General features: G+C 31.4%; 1 protein-coding gene across 1 annotated transcript in view; it reads right to left on the reverse strand.

Annotated features, from left to right (window-relative positions):
* Positions 1 to 15937, reverse strand: part of LOC118199309 (uncharacterized) — a 116929-nt gene that overhangs the window by 27224 nt on the left and 73768 nt on the right. The window contains exons 3-4 of the mRNA XM_085817139.1: positions 4951 to 5098; positions 2579 to 2898 (exon numbers count right to left, since the gene is read on the reverse strand). Of these exons, the coding sequence (XP_085673265.1) occupies positions 2579 to 2898; positions 4951 to 5098 (468 nt within the window). The remainder of the gene's footprint in view (positions 1 to 2578; positions 2899 to 4950; positions 5099 to 15937) is intronic.

Here is a 15937-nt window from a genome sequence, read left to right on the forward strand (position 1 = left end):
AAAAAAAAGTAGGTTTTAGATCATCACACCTTCACATACTTTCACTGGAATTTTCCTCTGTATATATACTGGGATGCGACACTAAGCAGTTGAGAGTATGTATTTAAGAGGTTAAAGGGATATTGTAACTAGTGTTTCAAATCCTGATAACATCCCATACGCTGTCGGTGGGACGTAGATAGGATGTCCTAAGGATATACTGGGATGTGACATTAAGCGCTCAGGAGGATGAGTTTAGGAGGAAATTGGGATATTACGGGATGTCCTGAGGATGTAGTAAGTAGAACTTTAAATCCTAATAACATCCCATGTGCTGTCGATGGGACATAGATAGGATGTTTTTAGGATATAATGGGATGTGCTTAGGAGGTTTGTGGGATATCCCGGGATGTCCTGAGGATGTAGTAAGTAGGAGTTCATATCCTAATAACATCCCGCACGCTGTCGATGGGACTTGGTTAGGATGTCCTGAGGATATCCCGGGATGTGACATTAAGCACTCGCGAGGAGGTGTTTAGGAGGTTCGCGGGATATTCCGGGATGTCCTGAGGATGTGCGCATATCCCGCGAGCAACATCCTTGGGATATCCCAAGGATGTTTTTGTGCTATGTGGGTAAAATTGTTTTATTTAATTATTACATAAAATATTAAATTATTATCTCAAGATAAATTTATATGCGAACTTACACATATTTATGTTTTAAAACAAAGATCTAAAAACAGTAAAATTGGAAGCACGTAAAAAGTGATACTTGATATGTGACGGTATTTAGGAAAATTATTTTCCCATTTTTAATTTTCCTTAAAGCTAAAATTTTGTATAAGAAAAATTGCACTGCAACACGTTTGACATTATAATAGAGATTGTACCCTCCAAAATCAAATTATAGGTTTGCCACTGACTGATAAAATATTCAACTATTGCACGTACACAATAAAGTAAATAAAGATGATCCAAAAATTTAAGAAATTTTATGCCTAAATTCTTTTTTAATTTAAAATATTAGATTTAAAATTTATATCCGAATGCAGTGGCGGCTCGTGGCTAAAATTAGTGGGGGTGCTGTTCCAAAAATCTTAACCTTTGTTTTAAAATTGTCTGAAAGGAAACAAACATGTATAAAAAGAAAATTTATTTTGAAACATTAGGAAATCTCACAATAAAAAAAAAATAAGCGTTTCTTCATTACTTTAAACAAAATTTTTACAGTTCACTCTTTATCTGTTCATTTAAAAATGAAATCCATTTCTCTTGTTTTACTTTGTGCGAAACAATCAATAATTTTCTCCTTGATCTCTGGATAACAACTGAGGAAATTTTTCTTTATTGAAAGCAATGCAAGCGCATTTAGTCTTTTCGAATTTTAGTGCTTCTTAGAACAGTTTTCATTCTTTTCAATGTTTAAAAGCAGCGTTCTGCCTCTGATGTAGTCACGGGAACTCTCAAGAGAATTTTTATCAGTTTCGTAATTCCACTAAGAACATCATCTAGATTATTTTCGAAGATAACTTTCAGTAGCTCATTCAATTTGTAGTATTCATGGATATCAGACCTACAATAGAATACTTTTAATTCAGTTTTAAGCTTTCCTTTGTCAATCATTGGACACACTTCAGCAGTCAGTACTCTTTCTTCTGTAGCATGTTCATTCCTAAAACTAGCGAAGCATTTCTTGTTTAACAATTTAGAAGCTGATAAGTGTTTAGTGGAAGAATATCTCTGCATTATATCAATACATAGTATAAAGTCACATATTTCCTTCTTCTATTCTTCTGCCATCAGTGTCTTTGGAAAATTATCACAGTACTTTGAGTTTCTTAATTCTAAGATAGCAGTTTTGGAATTTATTATATATTCGTTAACTTTAAACACGCTAATTTCTCTGAATTGCGTTTGATTGTATATTATTTCAACATGAGGCATTTGATAAAAATGCTCTAACCAAAACTTGAAATTATCATCGTTTAGATAATTTAAAATTCCTATTGCTTTTGCAATAGGAACAGTTGTTTCATTTGTTGTTGTTCTGTATTTGATGTTGATTGAATTTCACTAAGGCAATTTTTTAAAAGGTTGCAAATTTTCATGAACTCTGTTTATGGTCCGTATGAGGAAGTTCCACCTTATGGAGGAATACCACACGCGTGGAGTAAAAAGAAATCACTTTTCGAACAACGTGCCAGAATTTCGGCACTGCAAGATCGACAGTGCTCTTCTGTCTGCCCGGCTCTCGTGCTGCTTTATGTGTGCGCATGCGTAGAACAGCCAAACACCACATCGCTGGAACTGTGAAGCGCGCAGTTCCAAAGACTTTCGTGCCTTTTTGACAAAGTGGGGGATGGCTACTGACATAAAGCTTAAGGATTATGTATTGTAATAGTATAAAGAAAGAATTAAAGACTAAAGGGCACACTATATTAAATATTAAAAATAATAATAAGTGGAAATTGGGGGTGCTGCAGTTTTACAGTGCTTATTACGAGTCGCCACTGCCCGAATGTTTCAAAACCAGAACTGAAAATTTCGGACTCTTTTGGTGGTGCCATCTGTTGGCTAAGGTACAAAACTTGACTCACCTCTTTCGTAATATTCTATCTCCGTCCTTTCCCTGATGCCTTGTTGAGTGGCTCCTCCTTTGTCGTGCGCTTGAGTATCGTGTCGATGACTCTCTTTTTCGGTCTCCTTATGATGTTCATCGTGCTTGTTGCTGTGTCGCTCATGATCGTGTCCTTTGGCTACCTTAGAATGCAAACTATGACCCTGCTGATGCCCTTTTTCTGATGAGGCAGAGTGTTCTGTTTTCCTGTTATGGTCAGTGGCGCCATCTACTGACGAAGCTTCATGACCTTCTCCTCTTCCTGCATCAGAAAGGCTAACGGCGACAGGCAAGTGAGCGCTAATTTAAAGAATAACAATAATTTAATTAATATGACTATTTTAGAAGCAAACATAACTTAAAATAAAAATAATTATAAATAAAATGTTCTTATACATTTAATGTTTTTTTGAATGCTTATTTTGATGAAATAAAAACACAATTTGGAGTCTGACATTTATCAGAGAATCTTTCAATCGCTAGTTTTATTAATAGTATCTGTCTTCAGTACCTGAATAATTATCGAGCTCAACCATATTTATTTCTAATATTCATATTAAAATTCCAAAATTAAGCAGATGTAGTTGTCCTTACTGTCATCTGCCAAATCTACTGCCTTAATCTGATATATATGATCTTTTCGGATGTCTTTGCTCAAAAGTCCTTGTTTGATATTCTAGAGCCTAAAATCTTTTTAAAAAATCACAGAAAAATTATTTTTCTAACTAAAAAGTCCTTTTTAAGTCCTCAAGGTGTTTTTCAGAACTTGTTATTTATAACTTAAAACATATATAACCAAAGTTTGGATAAAGTTCAAGATCTTCAGTCGGTTTTCCCAAGGTTTACTTTGTAGTATATTATTCTACAAAAAATAAAGAACATGTGGATAGTTTGGTGGAAATTGTGGACAGAAAATAATTAAAAGTGAATCTTTTCTTTCATTACTTCGTTATTCTCAATCTTAAAAATTTTAATAGAATTTTTTTTTTAAAGATTATAAAGCAGTTTTTTTAAAGTACATTAAATAATCTAACGCAGGTTTTCAAGGAATTAAGTAGCAAATTTTGGTATGCAAATAAGCATTTTATTGAAAACTTTGTAAGGTTAGAAAAATTAATTTTTTTATAATCATAACAATTGCTCTTATAATTTCCTTAATTATTATTGCTAAAATTACTTTTATTTCAGAATAAAATAATACTCTAACTTTTTGTAGCTTACAGATTCTTTCTTTATTCTACTTTAATTGCGGATAATCAAGAAATATGAAATATTTTCATTTGATCCATATTTATAGATTTGACGAAACAATTCTCTGTGAAATTATATTCAGATATTGTAAATATGTGTCTCACAAAATTTTACTTATAAGAATAGTTACTATATATCTACGACAGAGAATAAAACATAACGTATCGATTAATTAAACAAACTTCAGATGAAGGATTTTATCACATGCTAATATTTTAATTTGTTAGAGCTTGATTTTCAATCTTACTTATTGTGGTGAATACCTGCTTGTTTGAAGTATGCAGAAAACAAGATGCAATTATTATTTAATCTTTTTATAATAATAAAACCTGCAGTACGCAATAATTTTTAATTAATTAAAAGACATGAAATATTATTTTTATAAAAAGCATAATTGAAATAGATTGTATTTTTATGAAGTTATATGAGGGAAAAACCCTAAAAATGTTTCATTTGTGTAAAATTATTTAATCTGCAGTAAGTTAAAAACAACAGTATTTCTGGTTTTGGCAGTAACATGAATTGTAATAATTAGTAATTAACAAAAACAAACAGTTTGCTATTTGAATCCTGAATAATAAGTTGTCTTTAAATTATTACTACTGATAAATATATTTATCTTGCATCTTTATGTTATTATTGCTGCCTTTGCTGCAACTGATCACTGCCTAGATCTTTTCGGGTAATGAAAGATTAGATCAATGCGGAAAAAGCGACTGCTTACAACAGGAAACATTCGATAAGGGATAAATTCTGAAACGACTCCCAGTAGCATTCTTATAGGGACATTGGTCAGGATTGAAGTGTTTGCAGTCCGAGCAGTTTGAGACAATGAAGTTGCCTCTTGTATATTGTTTTCTAATTAATAATTTTAGTTCATATAAGACTTTCATCAGCCTTATCTCATTTCCCATCGCCATAATACTGTCACCACACAATGCGATCAAATATGTAACAATATTTTTGACTCACTCTGTAAATACATAAGTTTGTTTACTACACATATTGTCAGCAAAAAGTATGCATTTTTAAGCAACTACTGAGCTGCTTAAAACCGCGCAGGTGCAGTAATACAACAAGAAAGGGAAGCATTATTGTTACCTTGCACTGGAATGGACGAGTTGTTTAGCAGGATGATTTGCAGATTCTTGTAGATCCTCGATATCCCCTTTTCTTCTGTCTGGAGTTTCTGGAGTATCTGGAGCCATATCTCCACCCACGTACTGGGTAACTAGAACAGGCTTTCCATCTGTAAAGAAATTATATGTATTCGTCACTTCTTTTCAGTTCGAGAAGAAATGTTTGCTACTAATCAAATAAAGGAACGAAAAGTAAAAAAAAAGTAAAAATTTGATGTCTAGAGAAATGCTCAGTATTTTAAAAGAGGACATTCCGTTTAAATTTTCATATTGGAAAAAAAAAGTGTTACACTCTAATTTTACTTCTTTTCCTTTTATACGTTTTCATTCTACTTCCTAGCAAGCCACAAAGCAGTTAATATCCTAATTCGCAACTAAAAATATGTTTAGTGGTAATGAAAATATCGCTGTAAAGTGGCGAATGCACGAATGTACATTTGTAATCCCGAGTATTAATATGTTATTGTTAGGGGATCGCTTCCGAGCGATGTTCTATCGCAAAAAGATGCCAGCACTTTTATGAAAATTGGCATAGTGGTGTAAAACTGTTCGTAATGAAGATAAGTTTTTAACTTAAAGAAAGCGTTCTTCATGCTGATGTTGTACTTTTATGTCGGGACACTGCGATGCAAGTGTTATTTTAGTTTCGCTACTGTGCAAAAGCAAAGTAGAATAAGCAAATAAACAGGAAGTTTAGTTAAACATATAGGCCTTGGCGTACATCTACTGAAACCTTTATGAAGGTTGCTTTCCTCAAGTTAAGAAATCTGAATGACGAGGCGCCGTTATGAAGACACCCCGTTATTGGTTATCGTAATAACATCCTTTATTAGGCATACAATACTTTCTAATGCAATTTCAAAATACTTGAAAAACTGCAAAGCTCTTTTCGTATGAGAGAAGATGCAGCACAGAGTCATTTACACGGTTCTATTCGCACTGTTATGACTTCACAGCAAATTCTAGTTCTCCAAACAGTAAGAACTATGGAAAGCTTTTTCTGGAAAAAATCACGCACAATTAAAGAAATCTGAAAAGCAACGTGTCTAGCACTTTTTATATTGAAAGAATCATAAATATTTTACAACTCTGCTATTAAACGTTTATTACAAAGTATGCTTACCTAATGGTACTTCAAGTAGAGATTTATTTTTTCTGTCGGTCTTTTATCGTTTTGACTAAATCAACTTAACATAGGCACAGAATAAATATTCAATAAAACCATTTATACACACTTTATAGGTTTCAAGGAAAGATACAATACAACTCTGATGGTCAATCAAATTCTAGACTATAAACGTTAACAAATTAAGAGACCTGCTTTGGGGCATTGCACTTATCAAGAAAGTGTTCCTTCTCGACTAATATACTGGCTTTACTATAAAATCACTGACTAGCCTCACGGGGTAACGGGAAACGCTGCAGTCTTCGACAAATACAGATTGGGGCAAAACTCTTCGAGGCAGTAAAGGCGAGCTTTCGCTCCATTGGGCATAAATTACCGTTAACAAAATTTTTATGTCGTCTTCCTCATGCTCTTAATTTGCATAACCTTTAAGCCTGAGCGAATATATTTAATGAAAATCAAAGGAACGATAGGGAGTGCTGAAATTAAGTTTAACGTTTATTTGTGTTTTTTTAACCCAAACCTTCATTTTGTACTAACTGTTGTAATTAATTTCATTAATTAACATTTCATTAGTTTTGCCTTTGTAAATTTACCTTAAATTAGGAGAGTTTTGAAAATTTTATAAAGACAGCTAAGAACATTTTCTGCAAGCAGTTCATCACAAGACTTCCTATCACAATGGGAACTTCCCTAACTCTCATTGTGAATGTTATTTAATATAATAATGACAAATATTTGCGAATATTTAGGATTATTTCGCCCTGACTGAAGCGCTTATAAGTATATCTAGAGAGAATACCGAACTTAATGTACGGGAGGTAGGTAGAAAGTACAATTAGTGCACCGTGAATCTTATACTAAACAGATGTGTTCGAAGCTGAAAGATCTGTAAAAGAGTATTATAAACACTCATGCATGATATCCAGGTCAGAACTTTGAGAAAAGACTGAGAAAATTACGTCGCCTTGTAGATTTATATACTTACTGAAGAGCAGGATGGTCATTTCTAATATTTTATCTAAAAAGATACTTTTTGTTTCATTACACTATGTTTAATTTAGTCATTTTACGGATGAACATTGTAAAATTAAAAAAAAAATAATATTAAAATGAAGATGTGAAATTTTTAAACTAGAATTCAGGAATTTTTTAACAGTAGATATTTTTGCGTAAGAGATCGCGTTGATCTCCTGCAATATGTAATCACCCACTCTGTAAATATTTTCTCTCTTAAAAAAAAGCGAGTTTTTAATAGGAATGTCTCTTCAGGTAAATGAATAGATTAACAGAACATAGGTAAATGATATAAGAATAAAACTGAGAAATGAACCTCTTCAGAAGCCATGTTAAACAATTTAGCAACATATTATCATCAGATATTGATGCATCTTTTGAAAGTCGTAGAGCAGCCCGCCGGATATTTACAGTTTATATCAACAACATAATGATCGTCATAAATTGTGATAGAGGTATTGGTTATGCTATTGAAATTTCTGTAAGATTTCCAAGCAAAGCTATTCAGAATTATGTGCAGAGGGTTCTAAATATTAATTTTTCTTGAATTCTATTAATTGCGAATACAATTAGGGTTGTTAGCAATTTCATGAAGGGAAGTATTTTGATTAGCCTAAAAATTACATTCTGATATTATTGGCGAATGAGCAGAGAGCATAATCCAATATTGTACTTTAACTTAAAAAGCAAATAATTTATTACTGCAGTTTCAAGTAATTAACCTATAGAAACAAAAACTTCCGGTTTATATTTACGACTTGTGGAATTCATGATAAATTGAGCTGAGAATCATTGTGAGATAAATGTGTGACCTTAAATTAGGGAAATAAAATACTATATATATATATATATATATATATGTTAAAATACTGATTATGTTAAAATTAAAACTAAGCAGGCCAAAAGATAAGCAAATAGAAAAAGCATTTTTTTTACTTATAAATTTCATTAAAAACTTCTCAAGCTAGAATATGGCTTATTCACTGAAATTAGAGTAAAAAGTTTAAATTTAAATAAACATACTTAGTGGTAAAAATACACAAAGCTGTATTATTACTTTCAGACTCTTACGCTGTCAAGAGGATGTATAGTCATCAAACAATATTTCTTACCCTACCAAATATATTTTGTTTCTGTGAGCTTAAAATTAGCTGAGCATTAAATTAACAATTTAAATATTTTCTGTACCTTTTAAAATTAAAAACGCTTCCTCTATAAAATAAATTTGTCAACCAAAATAATAAATAAAATGTAAAATGCAAGAAAATTGAACAAATTCTTTAAAATGGTCCTAACTGTTAACATATTCTATACATGTGAATTAATGAAAGAATTTTTCTAATAAAATAAAATAATGTTAATTACATCTGGAATTTAATATATTAAATGGAAATAATAAATAAAATTCGTATCTAAATACAATGGTAAGAAATAATTACAATATGAAACTAAAGCACAGCCAAAGAAATAATTAGTTACATTTTAAACAACCGGAAAGAAAATGTATGTTATATGCTGCGAACCTGGAATGGGAGAATGGAATATATAAGCGAGTTGCTATCCGCGAATTTTAGTTTCGTCATGTATTACTGGCGAAATAAATTACATTCATATAAATTGTATCTTGAAATGGCAACAGATTATTATTTTCTGGCAAAAGTAAGGAAAAATAAAAATAATGAGTTTGTTGATAAAGAAAACAATCTTCAGACTAATCGGCAGAAAATAGCGACTTCAGAAACTAAATGGCCAATTTGCTAGCCAGACAAATTTATAGAAAAACTACAATATTTACGTTTATATACCATAAAAGTTTTCTAACACATTCGTCTCTTTCCTCCTAATAAGTTTAAGAATTAACTTCATTCCGTTAGAAAATAAATTTTTATAGATCTTAGACTACTCCAGATTTTAATAACTGTAATTTGATAAAAGCTAATGGAACTTGATAATATTTTAGTTTGTAACTTGATTACCTTTTAAAGTTGTATATTTATATATAGTGATTTTTATTTATTTTGTTGTAGATAACTTAGTATTAGAACAGCTTGATTAGGGAATGCACCAATTCTCTTTTCAGTCATGGCCTGAAACCCAATTGTTGCCTAGTAGACTGGTGATGACTACTGGATGACGGAATGAAATTTTGGAAGAAGCACGACCAGCTTGGCAGTTAAACATAATTTATTTCAAAGTAACGAATTTCTTAGTACAAATCTTCTTAAGTGGTAGAACACAGGGATGCTAAACGCGCCTGGAAATTTTAGATATGCAATTACGTCTTACATGAGAGAGAAAAGCTAGCGCAGGCTAAGCGGCACGTTGCTAGTAGGAAGTCGAAGAAGGGCAAGAGAATGCGCAGTTAGATGCAGTACACTCTTTATAAGCTCCAAGCGCTTTGTTTTAATTCTGAGCAGCGATTGGGAAAAATGTTTCGCACCGCAGTTACTGCAAGGAAAGCGTGATGTAACAAGGTGTAATGTGGAGCCTTCAAGAGGGGATGTATGCAATTAAAATTAAGAATTTAAAAGACTGTTCCAATTAAGTTTAACATAGTAATAAATTTTTGTTCATATTTTGATATCTTGCACATATGTATGAAAATATGAATGTAGTGATGCAGAAATGTATACTGAAGAAGTTGCATAGATAGATGTTGAAACTTACCTAGAACATCTGTAATGATACATTTCTGAGATCTTTGCGATAAGAAGAGAAGCAGTAAACAGCAGTCTAGCCAGACCGAGAAGTAAGATTAAAGTGCACAGTTATGCGATATGGAGGCTTAGTTTAACAGGAGAAAGGTTTCGGCTTGGAAATTTCGACTTTAAATTCCGAATTACGTCATTATCATTATGTAAAAGATGAAAAGGAGAAATATCCAAATTTAAAAGTAGAATTAAGGCGTTGTTACAAATTCAAGTTAGAATTTTGATTTATATACTTTTATCTTAGATGCAGGTATGAATATACAATATAAATTAATTTATATACTATAAACTATTATAAATGGATTTAAGTTCATACAACATTATATATATATATATATATATATATATATATATATATATATATATATATGTGTGTGTGTGTAATTTTAACGATACGTAATGATATCATATTGTTATATATCATATGTTGCTATTAATAATATCGTATACGTAACGATATCATATTTTGTAGTAACATCGATGCCGTTTCGTGAAGAAACAGATGAAATGATGACAATGCATCTAAACAGTGACGATGCGTAAAAGTTGTTAGCCGTTCTAGGCGGCTGATATAACACTATTTTATTCTTGAGAAATGCATTATCAACATATATTGCCCAGCGTAATAGACGCAATCTGTCCGCCCGTTCTCGATCACATTTCTGCCCTCTCACATCGTTATGAGGATATAATTGATGAAAGAGTGGTAAGCAGTGCCATATCGAAGGACAACAAACGAAAGCATGAATGTGATCTGTCAAAGGGGAAAACTGGGTTTAGAATAAATCAGTTTTGTTTCAGCATTATTTTGGTTGATTGCTTGAATTTGCTTTCGCAAAATTTTAAATGATTATTAGCGGAAAATTTATGTAAGTATCCTCGCCATTTGCGTCATGTAGAAATCATGTGAAGAGGATTAATTTATTCTTCATTATGGATTAACATCTACACAATCAATTTAGTTTTGTCAATTTTAAAGTACTGTTTAGCATTTGTATCTTGCATGTTTATTCGTTTGTAATTGTGTTTTCTTTGAGTACGAATGCATGTAGGGGAAAGATCTGAAGGTATTTGAGACTCATTCGAAATATCATTTTAAAATTTGTGATAATGTATTGAAAAAGTGGTATAAAGTCTCAAACGGTTCAGAGGAATGAAACATGTATTCGAAACTCATTAATCAACTTGGTTTAAGGCTTCAAAACACTTTTCCTTTGACAATTTCTGTTTGAAGCATTTAAGAAAATTAATTTAGAGCGAAATTTTATTGCACTTTGTATTTTTACAGTCTCATGCTCTGTGTTTTTAAGATTTTCTTTAATCGCATCCGTTTTTTACTTTGTACCCTTCATTTACGTTTACTCGGTTTTTGTAACTATTTCGTGGAGTTAAAAATATTTTGTGGAACTAAATTTAGATTTAATTTACGTTTCGGCATTTTTCTTCACTATGAATATATATATATGTGTGTGTGTATGTGTGTAATAAAAACAGAGAAAAAGATGTAGTAAATATTGATGGCGTAGTACGTAGATAGCTTAAAACGTAGATGCATTGCATTTTTTATACTAGTGCGATAGGAAGAGAGCATAGCGAAATAGCGTTCAAGTGGCAACAAAGGTAGAAGCTAAGTGCGCATTTACCAACATGGAAGTGAAAGTTTTGATTTAGGTTAGAAAGGTTTCAGCTCTCAAAATTTTGAGTTCAAATTTTGAATTAGCTATGTAGATTAATGGCGTAGATTAATCTAGAAATAGCACAGTTCAGAAAAGTTATTACTACTTTTAGAACACACAGAGTAAATACCCAAATTAAAAACGAGGGATACGGACACTTTTTTTCATTCAAAAAGTCACTTAAGGGAAGTGAAAGAATATGAGGAAGTAAATCACCATAAAATTTTATCCATTAATTTATGCGTAATTTGTTTAACAGATAACGTTTTTTTGGCATCGTCAAATCGCTTTTTGTCTTCCTTCAAATACAATTTCGATTTCCGTCACGAATTAAAAAAATTAAATTATGAGTTAATATTATTTCAGCATAAAGGAAAAGAAACAATAGGCCTATTTTCCTCAGGCAAATTTCAAAAATTCAACTCTATTGACCCGTAGGAAGTATGAATTAAACTAGGCGCTACATTTATCTCTTCTAATAAATTTTATCTTTCTTATTCTGACATTTCTGTGATATTTCCGGCAGTCATTGATACTTTTAATCGCTATTCTTATATTTAAAAGTAAGTTTAATTCTAATCAGCATTAGCACACTAACTCAGAGCTTAATCATTGGCTGAGGAAAATTTGTAACAAAAAAGAATTTGTATGATTTGCTCGCGGCATCTTTAAAACTTAAAAAACAAAAATTTTCAAAGAATACATGAGCGCAGAGAAAGCAGTAGGAAATTCGGATTATATAACTTAGTAAACTTCCTACCATGTTCTTTAACTTTAATCTGTTTAATAAGCGTAACGAGGTTAATTTTTTTGGGATGAATGTCTTAGAGATGAGGTCATATGCAATTTTGCTTCGTTGCAGAAACTTTTGTAATTTTTGGAATTTTAAAATGAGAAATTCAGACACAAACTTTTTTTTTTGTTTTTAATTGTAACTATTTGCTAAGTAAGAAAGTGTTTTAACCGAAACAGATTAAGCAGCTGTCTTAGAATTACTATTTAGGAAAGTAAGAAAACATATTAAAATTGTAGTATTAAATTACTTTAATTTTTATAATGCACAAACGAAAAAGCAAATCATGCCAGTATTAAAAAAAGGTATGTCTATATCAGCCGAAATTAAACAGATGAATGTTCAGAGACACTATTACATTCACATTGCAATAGTTTCTGTACAGAAGCACGAAGTTTCGACATTAACGAAAGCTTAGATATTGAAAATACTTTTGTATGTCTTCAATAGAGAAAAATGGAATTTCTTAAATGATTTCGATAGATATGCACTTTCTAATGCAATGTAAGAGAAAATATGAATTCGACTCCAGAACTTAACGCCTAAAAGGTAACTAATTCACTAACAATTTTTTAATGTAGCCCTGTGTTTCTGAAACATTTTGCTGTGGAAGAAGTCTTGAGGTAATTTTCAAGAAAACTTTTGCATGCAAATTACTATATCACTAGTTTTCCTAAGATATGGGTATAATAAATAAATGTAGATTTAATAATCTTTCGTTGACTGATTTTTTTTTTTATATTTTTATTCTTCATTATTTACTTCATTTTGAAGAACTTTTCTCGTTCTTTTTTCCAATTTTGTGCATTTTATTAACTTCTACATGTAAATCCTGTACCTTGTAAAGGATACACGGATACACACGAGAACAAACATTTGCACTCTTTATTATTCACATTTTTTCGTAATCATATAACTAATAATTTTTCTATAAAAGTGTGTGTCATTATTTTACCTCTTAACTTCGTAAAATGTTTCTTGGGCATTGTAACTTTTAGCGTATAAATAACTCAATCAGTGTTTCTTTATCAATTCGAATACAAAAAATGAGATTTGAAAACATAAGATGGCTAGTTAAGAATACGACTTTCTCTAAAACGATCCCTCTAAAATTATCCAAAAATTCTCTTCCTTTGGTGAATTAGATATTTTTGCAGATTTCTATATTTATTAAAACATACGATCTTTAGAAATGTATTTTAATTCTTATTGGATATTTTAATCTAATATGAGAAAGCACGTGAAGCTAGGGTTCTAAAAGTTTTAAAAGTTTTAAAACTTTTAGAAAGTTTTAAAAAGTTTTATCTCATATTTTTTTAATCTTCTCAACATCTTATTAGTTCTACAGCTAACAGCACCATCATTGCTTCCTTTGCTCATTTATTTTAATTAATGTCTTTTATTTAACTGATGTTCGGTAAAATGGAACAAAATATTTTTGCTTCTTGAAGAAGAAAGTTCGATCTCAGTAGTCCTCGGAAAATGTAAAAGTTTTTTATGAAACCATCAACACTCAAAACTCAACTTTGCTTAAGTATAAATTTCAAATATATGTGCCTCTCCTTCAACATACAGAAAATCCAATTTGAAGAAACCTTCCTTTCACTAAGGTGACTATATTGTAGAGAAAACTATCGGATTTAAATCATACATTGGCTTTAATAAAGATGATGATATTGTATGTCAAAGCGTCGTTATATAGATTTTTGTTTTGAAATATAGTGAGCAATGTCATAAAATCGCCACTGCACCACTATGGAGGCATTTCCTGGATGCATCGCAAGTAGAATTTTGTAAAGATGAGTTTTCGAATTTAATTTTTGAATTATCGATGAAAATGATAAAAACGTATGGAAAATTTTAGATGGCTTAGAAACAAGGAATAACGTTAGTAAGTTGTTTTGTACGTCTCAGAACGTACAAATTTCTTTCAGTTTGAAGAAAGCTGTATTTATTATTCTGACTGTAAACGCGGAAGAAATGGCTTAAAAGTACCCCAAAACTGAGAGGCTTTCGAACTATTTGAATTCTTACGACATTCGTTACATTGTACAAGAACATTTCGAAAAGTCATTGTGTTGCTATCAGAGGCACACATAATCAGTTTTCGGACAGAAGCCATTCATTTATTTGCTCGTGGCACGCGTCTGTCGCGGTCACTTGCTTCCCCGACTCTCTATCTCAGATGGTTACACATGTGGCGCACGAGATAAGACATTACTTTTGCAATATCTAGTTGCGGTATCATTCAATCAGTTTTGACAATTAATGATGCTTTATTTGTATGCATTCCAGAAAGGCTCTTAACCAACACGCATGGCTACTTTCAATAACAGATACGTAGACAAACCACAAATTACCAAAATCCGTTTTATTAATACCTCGATCGAGCGATGCTATAAACCTGCTTTTAATATACCTCCGAAGACGACCACGACAAATACAGACAATTTCGACGGGATTTTAGAGAAAATAACGTTCAGTATTTTTTATTATTAATTTACCTAAACAATTTACTCTATCCAAGGTTTTTTGAGTCTGTTAGAGAAAAAATACTTAAACATAAATGCAGCATATTGTGTATTAATACTATTACGTTAATAAAATTAGTAATAAATTATAGACATAAGCAGCGGTTAAGTTAAATTATTTGAGTGTGGCACAACACACGAGAGCTATCTGTCTAGGGAGAGAAATGCTGTAATATTAATAAAATTACTAATAAATTATAGGTATAAGCAACGGTTAGGTTAAGTCAGCTGAGTATGGCACAGCACACGAGAGGTATCTGCCTAAGGAGAGAGATGCCATCGTCGAGGACTTTCTAAGGGAAGCCGGCTAACATTGACATTTCCAGCCGTTATGCAACCAGCCTATTCGCCTGTGTTCGAACCTGTGATGAACTACCAGTACTGAGCAGTACTTAACCATTCGGCCGCTGGTGAGACGTCGGATAAGCAATATGTCATGCAGCAAAGGAAAATTTTACCTCAGTATTTCTTTTAAACTTAAGTTCCTGACATAATTTTAAGTAAAATTATTTAGATCTTATGTCTTAAGCAGAAAAGATAATAAACAATTCTTGTGATACAATTTTGGTTAGTAATTTCCAAAATCAGTTCACTTTATTCATTGAAATACATACATACATACATATATATATATATATTCATAAAGTAAATCAGCCATACGTTTGATCTTTTATTACATTTATCAACTGATTTTCTTTCCATCACACCGCCAGCCTTTAAAAGTGGCTTCAATAATTTCTAATCATATGTCTGAATTTAATTTTTTTTAATTCATTTTTTATGCAGACATTTTAATTAAATTTTATGAAAACATCTCAATCTAAAGGTAATCAATTAAAATTTACCAAACGTAAAATGTCTATACGCATATATACACTGAACTGTCAACTGCGAAGTAAATATGAACATTTTCAACAGCATCAGAATTAGAAATGAGTTGTATTTAAGGCCATTTGAACAATGATTTAAAAATCTGCAGCCAGGATGGAAATAGCGTTAATTCTGATTTATTATTAAACTTGAGATTCCAACGAGTTCTCATCTTCGAACAATTGAGCAGCATTTGAACAACAGGAATTTCTTCATGAAAGCTCT

The sequence above is a fragment of the Stegodyphus dumicola genome, chromosome 5 (genome assembly GCF_044657685.1).
Source record: "Stegodyphus dumicola isolate Sdum_Otavi_A_Nest chromosome 5, ASM4465768v1".
NCBI classification, from domain to species: Eukaryota; Metazoa; Arthropoda; class Arachnida; order Araneae; family Eresidae; genus Stegodyphus; species Stegodyphus dumicola.